The 14,516-nt window shown below is 39.9% G+C and overlaps 1 protein-coding gene and 1 long non-coding RNA gene across 4 annotated transcripts in view; both read left to right on the top strand.

The window, feature by feature from the left end:
- Positions 1 to 1,951, top strand: part of LOC115940220 (uncharacterized) — a 14,909-nt gene extending 12,958 nt beyond the window's left edge. Inside the window, exons 6-7 of the long non-coding RNA XR_014138923.1 lie at positions 352 to 515; positions 1,366 to 1,951. This is a non-coding gene — a long non-coding RNA (uncharacterized LOC115940220). The remainder of the gene's footprint in view (positions 1 to 351; positions 516 to 1,365) is intronic.
- Positions 1,952 to 4,010: 2,059 nt separating this feature from the next.
- On the top strand, positions 4,011 to 14,283 carry REXO2 (RNA exonuclease 2). 3 transcript variants are annotated; one of them, XM_006731220.3, is made up of 7 exons: positions 4,012 to 4,220; positions 5,196 to 5,279; positions 8,091 to 8,168; positions 8,763 to 8,874; positions 10,232 to 10,340; positions 11,708 to 11,761; positions 13,839 to 14,283. In XM_006731220.3, exons 1-7 carry the CDS (start codon positions 4,074 to 4,076, stop codon positions 13,966 to 13,968), a joined length of 714 nt encoding a protein of 237 aa, XP_006731283.1. In that variant the 5' UTR covers positions 4,012 to 4,073; the 3' UTR covers positions 13,969 to 14,283. The 3 variants fall into 3 exon arrangements, with proteins under 3 accessions (XP_030881684.1, XP_030881683.1, XP_006731283.1); XM_031025824.2 differs by lacking the exon at positions 5,196 to 5,279 and having other exon boundaries at positions 4,011 to 4,220; XM_031025823.2 differs by lacking the exon at positions 11,708 to 11,761 and having other exon boundaries at positions 4,011 to 4,220.
- Positions 14,284 to 14,516: the final 233 nt, after the last annotated feature.

The following is a 14,516-nucleotide window of genomic DNA, read 5'->3' as shown; positions in this document are numbered from 1 at the left end:
TTTTTGAGGAACCTCCATACAGTTTTCCAGAGTGGCTGCACCAGCTTGCATTCCCACCAACAGTGTAGGAGGGTTCCCCTTTCTCCGCATCCCCGCCAACATCTGTCGTTTCCTGACTTGTAAATTTTAGCCATTCTGACCGGTGTGAGGTGGTATCTCATTGAGGTTTTGATTTGGATTTCCCTGATGCTGAGCGATATTGAGCACTTTTTCATGTGTCTGTTGGCCATTTGGATGTCTTCTTTGGAAAAATGTCTGTTCATGTCTTCTGCCCATTTCTTGATTGGATTCTTTGTTCTTTGGGTGTTGAGTTATTTTTACCACTTTTTGTTTGTTTTTTTTTTTTTACAGTGGTAAAGGGTAAAGGCAAAAGATTTATCATCCTTTATTCCCCAGACCACTAGATGGAAGTAAATAGCAGTGGTCAGTAATTAACAGCAGTAAACCTGATGTCAACATTTCTCAAGACTGAGTTCCACAAAGCCGTTGAAAGGAAGAGATAGTAACATCAACTGGTAAGTATTCATGAGGTACCTACTGCCTGTTTAAAAATATTTTGTAAACTGTAGGACAGTTTACAGGTGTGAAATAGTTTCATTACTTTGGTGACTACTAACTAGTACTACTACCATTATTATATGGCTCCGTGCAAGTCTTATGAAAGTACAAAAATAAATGTGTTTGGAAATTAAAGTCTAGTTTAATAGGATGTAGATAAAGCATATCAGATAAAGTTCACTAGAACACAATTTTAACAGTGTTAGTTTTATGAACTTGCTGTCAAAATTAACAGAAGGAACCAGGGGCCTCTCTTAAGAGGGAGTAGTAGGGAAGGACATTTTAAAAGGTAGGGTTTGGAATAGTTCTAAAGAGGAACCAGGGGGAGTGGGGATCACCTCTAGATTGATTATCATAGTAATCTTTGCTTAGGAAGTGAGAGAGCAAAGCAGGTCTGGGGAAGTTCTGGTAAGAAAGCCCAATTAAAAAAAAAAAATATATATATATATAAAATATTAAAAACCATGTCAGTGCTCAAATAGCCTAAGGGTGGAAGCAACCCAAGTGTCCATCAACTGACGACTGGCTAAACAAGATGCCATGTGCCATATATATATAATGAAATATCAGCCTTAAAAAGGAAGATAATTGTGATGCATACTATAATACAGATGAAATTTGAGGACATTGTGCTAAGTGAAATAAGCCAGACATAAAAGGACAAATATTGTATGATTCCACCTATATGAGATACTTAGTGTAGCCAAATTCAGGGAGACAAAGTAGAATGGTGATTGCCAAGGGCTGGGTGAGGGGGTTGGGTGGGTGGGAATGGGAAGTTAGTGTTTAATGGACATGTATTTTCAGTTTGGAAAGATGAGAAAGTTCTGGACATGGATGGCATTGATGGGTGCACAACAACGTACTTCATGCCACTGAACTACACACTTAAAAATGGTTAAAATGGGAAACTTTATTTTACCACAATTAAGAAAATAAAAGTAAAAAAACATGTAACAAAGAACTAGTGATCTCTTAATTAGGGGAGTATTTGTGCGGCTTTGGCCATGTTCTGTTAGAAACATTGTCATTGATTCTGTTTGAAACATCATAGTCTGACTACCCCCAGTGTTGAGAAGCTGACTCAGAGCCCTGTTTATTTAGAAACAAAAAAGTCAAGATAAATGTGGAATGCTGTGTCTGAAAACCTTTTATCTGAATCTCTGCCCCTGGGGTGACAATTAAGGCAGCTTTTCTGTGTCAGTGACTCACAAGGCTCAGATTCTTTAAGTAAGAGGAGATATTCTATTCTCATTAAAATGACTTCAAACAGCAAAGTTTACCCGTCTATGATACTAGAGAACAAGATTTCTTAGCACTATAACCTTGTTGTTAATTAATAAAAGCAGTTTTTATAGGATCTGAACAGAAATGAAAAGGCAAAGTCTCTGACCAGAGTGGTGTGGAAAAGACAAAGAAATGATTGAGCCCACCGCGGGATGAAGCTGCTTGCAGATTCTAGCGTTCTATGTTCTTGTGTCTGTCCTCATTTACATGGTTGGGATTTGTGAATTTGGTGCATACAGTGCTCTGCTTTGGGACATTAATCTTTAAGATCACCAATGTAACGATATTACAAACAAAAACCAACAACTGCTAAGTCTCCTTGCGTTATAGCACCATTCACCTAAAATGTGTCTTTATCATTATAAAGTAGTTACTATGAAAACCGAAGTTTCAAAAATGTCCACACGTAATTTTTAACTACATAGTATTTTAAAATTAAGGTCATAAATTTTCAGGATATAAGTTCTTAAATGTAAATAGCATTTTCTAAGTTGTAATTTCTTTCTTTCTTTTTTTTTTTTTTTAAAAGATTTTATTTATTTATTTGAGAGAGAGAGAATGAGAGACAGAGAGCATGAGAGGGAGGAGGGTCAGAGGGAGAAGCAGACTCCCCGCTGAGCAGGGAGCCCGATGCGGGACTCGATCCCGGGACTCCAGCATCATGACCTGAGCCGAAGGCAGTCGCTTAACCAACTGAGCCACCCAGGCTCCCCTCTAAGTTGTAATTTCTAATAAAACTGAACAATGTTTTAGTAGTAACTTTGAAAACAAAAGGTGTTTTGTGAAAATTTAAAGAAATAATACTTTAGAAGGATGATAAGCCCAATTGATAAAAGTTTCTGTATTTCAACTGATTCTTTCTATGGATCAAGTTAAAAACTAAGGGAAAAAAGGAAGAAATGTAGACTGTTTCTTATAAAGTAGGCTACAGTGAATAAAAAGCTATAGCAAAACAATGTGACTCATCAGGCAGTGCAGTTATAATACATAGACATTGTGCACAATAAAAGTCTTTATAAGTATACAATCTGTGCACACAATTTCATGACCCTTCAAAGAGTTTCTATGTGCCCTGGCAGGTGGTGGTTTGGGTACACCAAAGGAGTTGAAGGTGACATCCAGTACACTATGCTATCCTTACAGCTCTGATTAGGTAACAAGTTTCTCACAAAACCAGCTCACCAGGTACGAATGCGATGGACCACAAGCTCTGTAATTAGTGGCAATACGGCTTTCAGAAAAAATACATAGAGGGTGTAATTCCAGGCTGAAGCCAATTTTGTGACAAAGTTGCACTCTGCACACGAGTTTGTTACTGAATAGCCAAGATTTAAGAGAGTCGTGCAATTTGATACTACACGGTCAACAGGTTCTGCTGATGGCCATCTCCTGGAAATGACGGAAACTATAGCTACATCGGAGATTACTCAATCAAAACCAAAGCAGATTACAGAGCAGACAGAGCTGTTTTTAGTTCATTTTAATTTGCTGCATAGATTCGTTATAAAAGGACAAGATTTAAACTTTGAGGACTTGTAAGGGTGGAGCAGGAAGTCATTACCACTGACACCGCACAGCTGAGCTGAAACAGACCCCCTCCCTCCCTAAGGAATAAAGAGCAGCCCTTTGCCAAGGGAAGAAAGTCTTATTGAACACCTAATGCATGCTAAGAGATCGCTCACACGAGATCTCAAGGATTTCTAAAGGATTTGACGATAGCCGAATTGGCCTTCTGGCCTAAAAAAGCAGCACACCGCACTGCTGCCTTACGTTGATGAGAAAAATACCCAGTGGGGAGTGGAGGGGCAGGTAAGTAAAAAAAAAGGGGGGAGGGGACCAAAAAAGATAAAAAATAATAAATAATCAGGTCTTTTTTGACCAAAGAAAGTAAGACTTCTTTCTCAACTAGGCGCTTTGCAACTAATCCAAAGTCAGGAAATAACTCTGTGAAACGAATAAACTTAGTTCTGAAAAACATGCGCGTCCAGTAACATCCGAAAACACGTGGCGGGGGTGGGGGAAACCGGTCGGAACACCGGGCGAGACTCCAACTCCCATCATCCCATTCGGCAGCTAAGCCGGGCTGTTCAGGGCCAGCTGGCGCATAGGATGCTGGAACTTGTGGTTTTCGCTCCTGCGCCTCCCCGCGGGTTTGCGACGTTTAGCGACCATCGCGCCTGCGCCAGCGCCGGCTGAGAGGCTGGGGCTGTGGCGGCTCGTGCCGGGTGATGCTAGGCGGCTCCCTGGGCTCCAGGCTGTTGCGAGGTGTGGGTGGGAGTCGCGGGCAGTTCGGGTCGTGGGGTGTCCGCGAAGGTGGCGCAGCCATGGCGGCAGGGGAGAGCATGGCTCAGCGGATGGTTTGGGTGGACTTGGAGGTGAGTGCGGTCGGCGGGGGTGAGGGGAGGCGAGTGAGGTTCCGCGCGTAGACCGAGGAGCTGAGCCTGTCCGCGGACAGCGGCGGGTCTCTGGGTCTCAGGTGTGGCATGTGAGCGCCGCCGGGCTGTGTGCTGCGCGGGGCAGGTCGGCAGGCTGGAGTTCTGTAGGTGTCGGGGACTGTGCTGGGCTGTGGGGTTTGTTTTCCAAAGGGAAGAGTCATCCATATGGCTCCCCCCAATCCCCTCCACCCAGATGTAAACCTCCCTAACGCTTTGGTTCCTCTGGGTTTAGGGTCACTGGGGTGGGGGGTTGGGACAGCGACTTTGCTAGACTCCAGACTCTCCTTCCGCAGTCTTAACAGGACCCTAGGTTGTTATAGCTGGACGGGACTCCGGAGATGACTCAGCCTTACCTCTTATTCCATAAACGAGAAAACCGAGGCCCAGAGAGAGGATTGAGCTCATTCAAGGTCATGCTGTTGGGTTCTGAGTTGGGACTAGAACCCAGTTCTGATCCCTCGAGGTTTTCCATACCCATGCTGAAGACTCCCCGCCTCGGTTGAACTTCAGTTTTCTTATATATGAAATGGGGGTAATAACAGTGCTTTCTACGTTAGATTGTGATGAAGATCAAGAGGTGTAATTAATATGAAAACTTTGTAAACTGCAGAGATGTAGTGATGTGAGTAGTCTCTTACCAAATTGAATGCTGTCAGCACTCAATTTTGCTGACTTTGCATCTGTCCTGCAGTAGAACTGGGGTGCCTGACATATAGCAGGCCCTTGGTAAATATTCACTGAATAAGTGACTCATATTTAGTGTCTTGGGGGCTTGCCAGAGAAGCATTGTTGTCTCTTTTATCCTGGCTATGGGATATAAATGGAATATGCTTGAGGGAATTACTGTTCAATAAAATTGGGTAAAATAGACCAGAAAGATGGTTTGGTGTGTTACATATTTATTTTTGGTTGCAGATGACAGGATTGGACATTGAGAAGGACCAGATTATTGAGATGGCCTGTCTGATAACTGACTCTGATCTCAACATTTTGGCTGAAGTAGGTGATGCCACGTAATACAGTCATACTGTTTAGAGTGTATGAGAAATCTAAATCATTTTTCCCCATCTCCTTATTTAAAAAATAAGAAAACTGAGGTCCATATAGGTTAAGTTCCCAAGGAATATGCTAGGTCATGGTAGGGTTGGTTCTGGAACCAAAGTAGTCTATCTCACAGTCTAGCTATTTTTCAGTTATCCATGCCAAAAATTACAGAAACCTACATGCCCTTGTTTACTGAGACCTTACTGTGTGCCTCCCACAGTTCTAAATGCTTTACATGTATACACTGTTAGTCCTTACAACAACTATAAGGGAGGTGGTTGCACTCATAGAAGAGGACATTTTGGCATGGAGATATTGGGTAATTTTCCCAAGGCCACCTGGCTTATTACTGGGGGAGTCAGGAATTTAACCCAGGTGGTTTGAGTAAAGTACTTCTAACCAATAAGACAACCAGCTGTTGTGTCATCAGGATTAGTGACTCAGGCCAAAATATCTGTATGTCATCACCTTAATTTTAACTCGATTCTCTATGTCCAGTTTCTGCCTTCTCAACTAGGATGTGTGCTTGTCTAGATCTATATTAAGATTTTAGAATTCCTGTTGAGGCAGAATCAGAATACTCTCTTGTTGATATATTGGGCATGATTAAGGTTTTAACATGCTGCTTTTAGCTGAAACGTTAAGCAAAACAACACACCTGTTGCCTTTTGGCCACTTATGAAGCATTTGAGAAGTGTGTGAGGGCGTCTGGTCTGGAATTGGTCCCCGGTCTCGTATTGTCAGGATTTTCAGAGGCCATAAGAAACTCTAGAATAGGAACACAGTGGGGATGTTTGTGGAAAAGGAAGTCCTGTTAAAGTCAATTCCCAGAGAGCGGGAGTGATGTGCTGCTGACACTGGAGAGATTTCATAAATGCACAGTAAGACTTATCTTGGTAGGTAAGGGACAGGAGAAGGTATTTATAGATGAATTGTGACTTTTGTAGAGTACCAGGCATACATCCTGGAGTACCACTTGATACATCAGCTGGAGGAGAATCATGAGACTTTGTATTTCGCATCATAACAACTAGCTCCTTTCTTTTCCTTTTTTTTTTTTTTTTAACATTATATAAATAAAGTTCTGTGTTTTAGGTTTGGTTGTTTTTTCCTGTCACTTGGAATTTAGTACGGATGAATAGGGAAGAGAAGTGTCTTTATTTTGTGAGCCCTACTTACCCTTGGCTGAAGAAGAGTTTTTCCTTTAGACTGTTGATATAATGTGAAATACTGACAGTTTAATGGACCAGTTAGTTAGTATGTACCCTGGAGGAAATTTGGGTCTGTATTCACACAGCTGCAGATGAGTGTGGCATTTGTAAATAGACTCAGTCAGATGAGGATAAGAATGTTAAAAAAAATATGCGCAGGGCTCTTAAGTGTCCTTTCTGTGGAAAATATGTTTTATTCTTGTATATGAGTCTGAGGAAAATGTTTTATGCTGGTAGAAGAGTAAACATCCTACCCTGAAAATTTTTCTGTAGGTAGTTTAGTGTGCCAAACTGGGACCTAAAATAAGTTAGATAGCCTTAGATTAATAGTTTGCTTTTCCCATCATGGTTTTTTGAAATTGTTTTTTGTTTTTTTAACAGTATGAGGTTTTTTGGTTTTTTAAAAAACTAATCAGAACAAATTTTTTGCTTCTTGGGGATTGCCTTTACCAATTTTCTTATTTGGCTGAAACTCCCTGTTAGTTTTAAGATGTCAAATAGTCAAATTCTAGTCATTCCTCTCAGTGATCGCAAATTATTTTTACCACCTTAGTAGTAATAATACCTTGGATTCATAGAATACTTCCAAAAGTTCAAAGAACTTTGATATCTATAATTTCTTTTATCCTATGTTAAACATTCCGTTGGGGGGGGGGCAGTTTGTTATCGCCATCGTACAGGAGAAACTATACCCATGAAGACTTACTTTAATGCCACAAGTCAGGCTTCTGTGACTGCTGGGACTCTGTCTGAGACACTCAGAAGTTCAATTTTCTGTTAAATGGAGTGGAGGATTTGAGAACCACGTGTTACTTTTTTTTTCTTTTTCCAAATGTTGCCAGTTACCTTTTTAACCTTTTGATACAAAAATATTGTTAAAATTAAACAGTATAACTTTATCCAAAATGTATGTGTAGAAAGCTGGGTTTTTTTGCCCTGTTCTGCTGCTGCATCCTATTCCCCAAAGTTTGTATATTTTCTTGGTATTTTGTATGCATATATAAATGTGTGTTTTTTTATTTAAACACGTGTACACGAAATCACATGCACATATATACCGTTCTGCAGTTTGCTTTTTTCACTTGGCAATATAGACACTTTCCAAAATGAACTCCTAGTTAGAGGTTGGCAGGCTCTTTCTGAAAAAAGACCAAATAGTAAATATTTTACATTTGGAGTTTCACATACCTGTCACGTGTTTGTTTTATAACTCTTTACAAATGTAAAAATTATTCTTAGCTTGCTGGATAAAAAAAAAAGCCAAAGGCTGGGGCTATAGTTTGCTGATCCTTGACAGACAACCAATGTCCTCTGTTAGGCGTTTCACTTTCCAGAGGTGTGTGTGCATGCGTGTGTGCACGTGCATGTATGCATTCCTTTTAGCCATTGTAAACAGTGCTGGAATGAATAAGGACCACTTACAGAGATAACAAAGGGCCCTCATCTCTTTCTCTGCTATCTATCTATTGAATCCTGACAGCAGCGTAAACTTTACCTCAGAAACCACGGTTATCCCTGTCAATTCTGGATGACTAATGGCTTTTCCCATCCACAGGGTCCTAACCTGATTATAAAACAGCCAGATGAGTTACTGGACAGCATGTCAGATTGGTGTAAGGAGCATCATGGGAAGGTAACATTACCAAAATAACAGGAGTGCTGCTCTGGGGATCAGTAACAAGCGTGTCGCTCCCACATCTGAATCCTATACCATTGTTGGATGGGATTCTAAAAAGGGTTAGAGGAAGATTGCTTGGCAAGCCTGGGAGACTGCTTGCTTGTTTACCTGTCATCTTTGGGACCTCTCGAGATCATCTCCTGAATGTTCTCTTTTTTCCTCTCCTGCATTCAGTCTGTCGCGAACGCATTGCGGATTGTCAAGTATTGCTCAAATCAGTCTTTTGGATAAGGTTAGACATCAACTTTCAGAAAAGGGGGAATGCTGTTTTCCTGTTAATAGTTGTTTCTTCCCAGAGCTTGGACTTTGAGCACCATCTTTTTTTGACTGTGTGGAAATGCTATTAACAATCAGGAACATAGCTTATTTGACCTGGATTCTTTAAGAAAAAATCAGAGCAAAGATGGCAGTTTCATTGTGAACTTGAGCTTTATAAATGGTCCATCTATGGTTATATTTGCCCATTTTAGCAGTGAAGTTTCATTTCTGGATGCCTTTGAAAACTGACTTGATGTGTTTCTGGTGGGGGCTGGGGATTCTCTCTTGCAGTCTGGTCTAACCAAGGCAGTGAAGGAGAGTACAATGACATTGCAGCAGGCAGAGTATGAATTTCTGTCCTTTGTACGACAGCAGACTCCTCCGGGGCTCTGTCCGCTTGCAGGTAAAATCCAATCCTATGAATACCTTGTAGATAGTCTTCTATTGTAGTGGTTCAAGAGACTGCAGTTCCAGAAAGATCAACTAAGACCATCATGCCTTCCACTTACCCTGACTTGGATTATACATCTTAATTTTCTGTTCAAGTTTCCTTGTATAATTTGAGTATTGGGAAACTGCCCTGAAACCCAACATGGGATCTGGGGTACATAGACTCATTCAGTAAAATTTTCCTTCATACTTTTATTATGGAAAAATTTCAACACGTACAGGAAAGTTGGATTTGGTAATGAATGGTTTAACCTTGCGCCATGTTTGTTTTACCTGTCTGTTTTTTTGTCGGACATTTGAAAGTAAATTGTAGGCGTTTTGACACCTCATTTCTAAATACTTCATCAAGCATTTCCTAAGAATAAGGACATTTTCTTATGTAGCCACAGTATCATTATCACATTTAAGGTAATTAAAAATAATTCAGTAATATCATTTGACATCTAGTCCACGTGCAAAATGTCTAATTGTTTTTGAACCAGCACTCAGTCAAGACTCATGCATTTCATTTGGTTATTATTGTCTCTTTAGTCTCTTAATCTAAAATGTCCACCTTTTTTTTTTTTTTTTCCTTTTTCCCTGTGTGACATTGACTTCTTAAAGAAACCGGGCCAGTTCTACTAGGATTTTGAAAGTCCTGCCATTGTCAGAGGAGTTAATGGTCTGTGGAGGTGTATTTGCATTTGTATATGTAAATTGATATGATAACCTACACTTTCCTTAAATTTCATTAAAAAAAAAAGTTTTGACATTAAGTATTAGAGTATATGTTGTATATATATTTTCCCTCTAGTTAGTGTGGCTGCTGTCTGTTTTAAAGTACTTATTTAAAATTTAGTGTTTTTAATATAAATTACTGTATGGAAACATGAATATGGATATGATTTGTTAAAATTGGAATGTGAATAAAGCTTTATTTACTTAATGTGGTTCAGTTAAGTTTTTAGTGTTAATAGTGTGGCTTTCATGACACTGGGAGAAAATTTGCACATCTGATATGATCTGAAAAAGTAACAAATAGATTTGTGCATTATTTTAAGTATGTGGAATGGTAGATTTATCCTTTTGTCCATAGAGAGGCTGTTTATAAATTTATTATGAGCTAGACTGACTACTCAGAAGTCTATACTTGTAACGTAATCAAATGCACTCAAACCTGATTTAGAAATTCCGAGATGCTTTTAGGAATTGTTTGACTTAAAAAAAAAAAAAAAAAAATCCTCTCCATTTCAATACCAGTTAATGAATTTTTGTATCCTGTTGTATATTGCTAGAAATACACAGATGCAGTATGCTTCGTGTCTTTCTAGGAAATTCAGTTCATGCAGATAAGAAGTTTCTTGACAAATACATGCCCCAGTTCATGAAACATCTTCATTATAGAATAATTGATGTGAGCACTGTTAAAGAACTGTGCAGGTAAGGGCTATATTTAGGATCCATTAAATTGCCTCATTTAGCATGTTTTAATTGAGAATTTGTGGAAAGTAATTGAATAGAACGATAGAACTGCGGGAGCCAGGTGGGTGCATAACTTCATCCCTTTCTCACTTGGACAGGTCCTTAGTTGATTCTGGACTGGTGAGAAATCGAAACAATGTCGAAAATCTTCTGTATAAATTTCATTAGTCCAGAAAATTTATTGAACACCATTATGTGCCAGGCATTGGCCTATGTGCTGGGAACGTAACAGATGAAAAGCCTTGAAATAGCATAGAATCTAGTGGTTTGAGAGATGTGTAAAAAACACACCTGACTCATATACTGTATGATGACTTCTGTAATGGAAATGTGCATATTGAATATTGAGGGCACCAGGGGGAAGGAGCCCCTAGCTGTTGGAGTGAAGAGTGGGAAGTCGGGGAAAGCTTTACCTAGGAGATTTAAGTTGAGATGTAAAGAGGAGTTGGATGTTTTCCTGGCATTTAAATGAGGCAGGAGGATTCCAGAGAATGGGCAGAAGTATGAAGAAATGAGGGCTCAGGAAGATAAGGGAATTACAAATAGTTCATCAATGCTGGATTGCCAAGCATGCAGTTTGCAGAAGGTGGGAGGTGAGGCCAAATTGTGAAGGGCTTGTGTGGTGGGCTGAGTTGGTTAACATAAGGGATGGGTTCCTTTCAAAAAGTGTAAGTAGAGCAGTGAGTGATACGATTAGGTCATTCTGATTATAAGGTGGCAAGAAAAGGGAGATAAGAAAGGAGATTTTTGCCTTATCTTGAGGGAAGAATGAGCTAGGGACATGGCATTTGGGTGGCAGAGAAGGGTGCGGAGAATGTCCCATCTGCGACATCTCTTGGCATGGTATGGAATGCTTGAATGGGGGAGTGAGGGAAAGGAAGATCTCTAAAGCAATTCTAGTATTCCTGGTTTGGGCAGGTAGGCAGATGATGGAATTGTTCAAAGATAAAGGGGAAAATAGGAGCAAATGCAGATTTGGTGGATGGGAGAAGGGAGGTCTTGAGGATAAGTGTAGTTTTATATATGTTGATTAGAAGTGTCTAATGGATTTGTAGGTGGAGATGTCCAGCAGGTGGTTGGCTATCCATGACAAATTAGGAGACGGCTGGAATGGAATGAATCTAGGAATCATAGACATGGGTGAGCTTGCCTAAAGAGAATATCTAGGGTGAAGAGAGGGTGGAAAAGAGAGTCCCAGGCAAGGAAGCATCTTGATAGTCACAACCCAAATGCCTTTTTCAGTGTTAATAAATGACTGGAAGGAGGTAATTATCCAGTATATTTGAGACAGTTTCCTTTGAGAGTTCCATTTTTGCTGTGTATAGACGCTGGTATCCAGAAGAATATGAATTTGCGCCAAAGAAGGCTGCTTCTCACAGGTAAGTTTGGGTCCTTCCAAGCACTTGGCAATCTGACACACATATAACCCCCAAATTCCTGACTGCTTAAAATACTGTCTGTTCTCTACTCTTTTTTCTTGGGGGGAAAAACAAAGGTCAACTAGCATAAATATATTTTTTTTTCTTTTTGCTAAGATTATTAGGAATTCTCGTCAGGATTCTAGTAGTCCTTTCTGAGATGGATAGCATCTTTTAACACTAAAAGATAGCTTAGTTTGTAGGTATGATGAAACAGTCTGTAATCTTTCTAGTAATGAGCAGTATTGATATTCTTCCCAGCAAGGAGACGAATACTTGTACCACTTAAAATTAATTAGAACACTTTGTGGACAGTTATATAACATAGTTAGCCTAACTTTGACACTTTTGAGTGTTTCAGATCCTTTCTATTAAGACTGCAGACTTAGGCACAGGTACACAAGAAATTTGAAGATTTTGTTTATCCAGTGTCCTGTACTGGCTCTTTTACTTTTTTTTTTTAATTTTATCATCATTCAGGAGGAACCATAAAACTCGGTTGGGGATTTAGCAGCTGACTTCTTTTTTTTTTTTTTTTTTTTAAGATTTTATTTATTTATTTGAGAGAGAGCTCGCTCATGAGAGGGGGGAGGGTCAGAGGGAGAAGCAGACTCCCTGTTGAGCAGGAAGCCCGATGTGGGACTCGATCCCGGGACTCTAGGATCATGACCTGAGCCGAAGGCAGTTGCTTAACCAACTGAGCCACCCAGGCGCCCCTAGCAGCTGACTACTAAGGGCAGCCTTGAGTTCATCCCTTTGCTGAGTGCCTACGTGCACAGTTCTAGGCAAACAGAAAGACTGAGTCCCTGCTATAAGGAGCCTGGCATGCTAGTGTTTCTTTGCGGGGGAATTGCACGGACCACAGCAGAATACAGGTTTAGAATACCTTATCTGAAATAATTAGGGTTTGATGTCTTTCGGATTTCGGAAATTTTCAAGCTTTAGAAAGGTAGTAGTGTATTTGTGGTATTTACCGTTATATAACATGCCTTAGAAGGTCTGAAGAAGCATCCCATGGTCAAACACACGGATGTTTCTGCAGCGAAATGTACGGACATGCACACCAAATGGCATAACTGATGAGTATAAAGAGCCCCATGTCAAGATTGATCAGGTTTTGCTACCGAGCGAGTCACAAAAGTACTTTGGATTTTCAGATGTTTTTGGATTGAAGTGTTGTAGGTAAGATGTTGTGTACCTTGATTTAGTCTGCTCTCCACCACATATCCAATACCAGGGAAGAAAGCAAAACTGTCGTTTTAGCCACAACAATAACCATCGTAAAATTCTCGCATGAACATTTGTGCGGTTTATTCTCTAGAAGAAGCCCTTGGCTTATCATTCAGAGCTTACTGATTGGCCTGCACACAGGTCTCGTAATCTCGGTTACTTGATTTCTCAGGCTACAACAGATGAGAGCATTTTGGAGAAGAGAGGGTGTTGTAGCTGATGGTAGCACAAATCTCTACCAGAGAGGAGGTAGATCCTCTGTTATGGTTAGGTACTGTCTGATGATCAGTGTTTATTATGACTGAGTCATGAGTCCTGTTTGAGCAGGTCAGTATATTTTGTATAGGGATGTCTCTAAGTATTGCACAGTGTTTCCCAAACTCTGTTCCATGAGCTGTTAATGATTATTCCACACATGTGGTTAAGTTTTAGAACTACTGTGTGCCTAGTACAGCCTCCCCTTGGAAATTCACAGTACACATTAGTAAATAAGTTCAGGAAAGGAATGCTTGATCTAGTTTTTCCTAAACTCACTTAGCCCTGGAATTCTTTTTTTCCATGGAACACTTCACCACCTTATAGGACAGTTTAGGAGACTTTATAATCTGATATATTTTAGGAAATTTTTTTTAATCCAACTTTTTTTTTTTTAACAAAGTACTTAAATTTGCTTTATTGGAATGTTCCTCTTCTTGATGGTGTCAGTGGCATTTGCAGTCGTACCTGTTGTTACTTGTAAGAAGCTACATTGTCGATTGCTTACTTCCTCCGTGGACATTTCAATTCAGTATGATGTGTTTGCTTGTAGGGCGCTCGATGACATTAGCGAAAGCATCAAAGAACTTCAGTTTTACCGAAATAACATCTTCAAGAAGAAAACAGATGAAAAGAAGAGGAAAATTATAGAAAACGGGGAAAATGAGAAGACTGTGAGTTGATGGCAGTTCTCATGCTGTCAGCACATAGTTCTTGGGAAGCAGCTGCTGGTGGTTGTGTTTGGTTTTGTTTTTTGTTCCTGCTGATTGCTTGGCACATCACCTTCTTTCAGTTAACTTGCGTCTCCAGATTATTCAAGCAGACAGCACCTGAAATACCATTTTTCTCCTAACATTCTGTTTTCATTTATGGCACAGCAGCTCTTCTGTAAGTACCAGGTCATGTCCATCCCTCGGTACATATCTGCATTTGCTTTTAGACCATTTCTTTTGTTTAAAAAAATAATAATAATAAAGCTAGTTCTATTGAAATGCAAACGTTTTTGTACCATCTATTTAGTAGTTTGAAATGGTGGCTTTTTTCTCAGGGGCATGGCTAATGTTTAAATTCTCATGATGACATCAGGGATGGGGTAACTTTTCGTATGTTAAACAGCAGGTGAACTTGCTCTGTTTTGCTTTATACATCAAGAATAAAATAACTGGGGCAAATCTGGGCTCATTGTTATCAAACTCACAGAGCTCTGGAATGGCTACTTTTCACTGCACCC

This window comes from Leptonychotes weddellii, chromosome 11, assembly GCF_054177405.1.
Source record: "Leptonychotes weddellii isolate Sample4059 chromosome 11, ASM5417740v2, whole genome shotgun sequence".
NCBI lineage: Eukaryota > Metazoa > Chordata > Mammalia > Carnivora > Phocidae > Leptonychotes > Leptonychotes weddellii.
The sequence above is the reverse complement of the archived record's forward strand: the minus strand, read 5'-3'. Positions and strand labels throughout refer to the sequence as shown.

What these genes read in the sequence shown, in the direction of transcription:
- REXO2 (XM_006731220.3), top strand. Translation starts at nt 4,074, where the DNA reads ATGCTAGGCGGCTCCCTGGGCTCCAGGCTGTTGCGAGGTGTGGGTGGG. An exon ending in TGGTTTGGGTGGACTTGGAG is followed by an intron (nt 4,221 to 5,195) that starts GTGAGTGCGGTC and finishes TTTTGGTTGCAG; the next exon opens with ATGACAGGATTGGACATTGA. An exon ending in AAGAAGGCTGCTTCTCACAG is followed by an intron (nt 11,762 to 13,838) that starts GTAAGTTTGGGT and finishes GTTTGCTTGTAG; the next exon opens with GGCGCTCGATGACATTAGCG.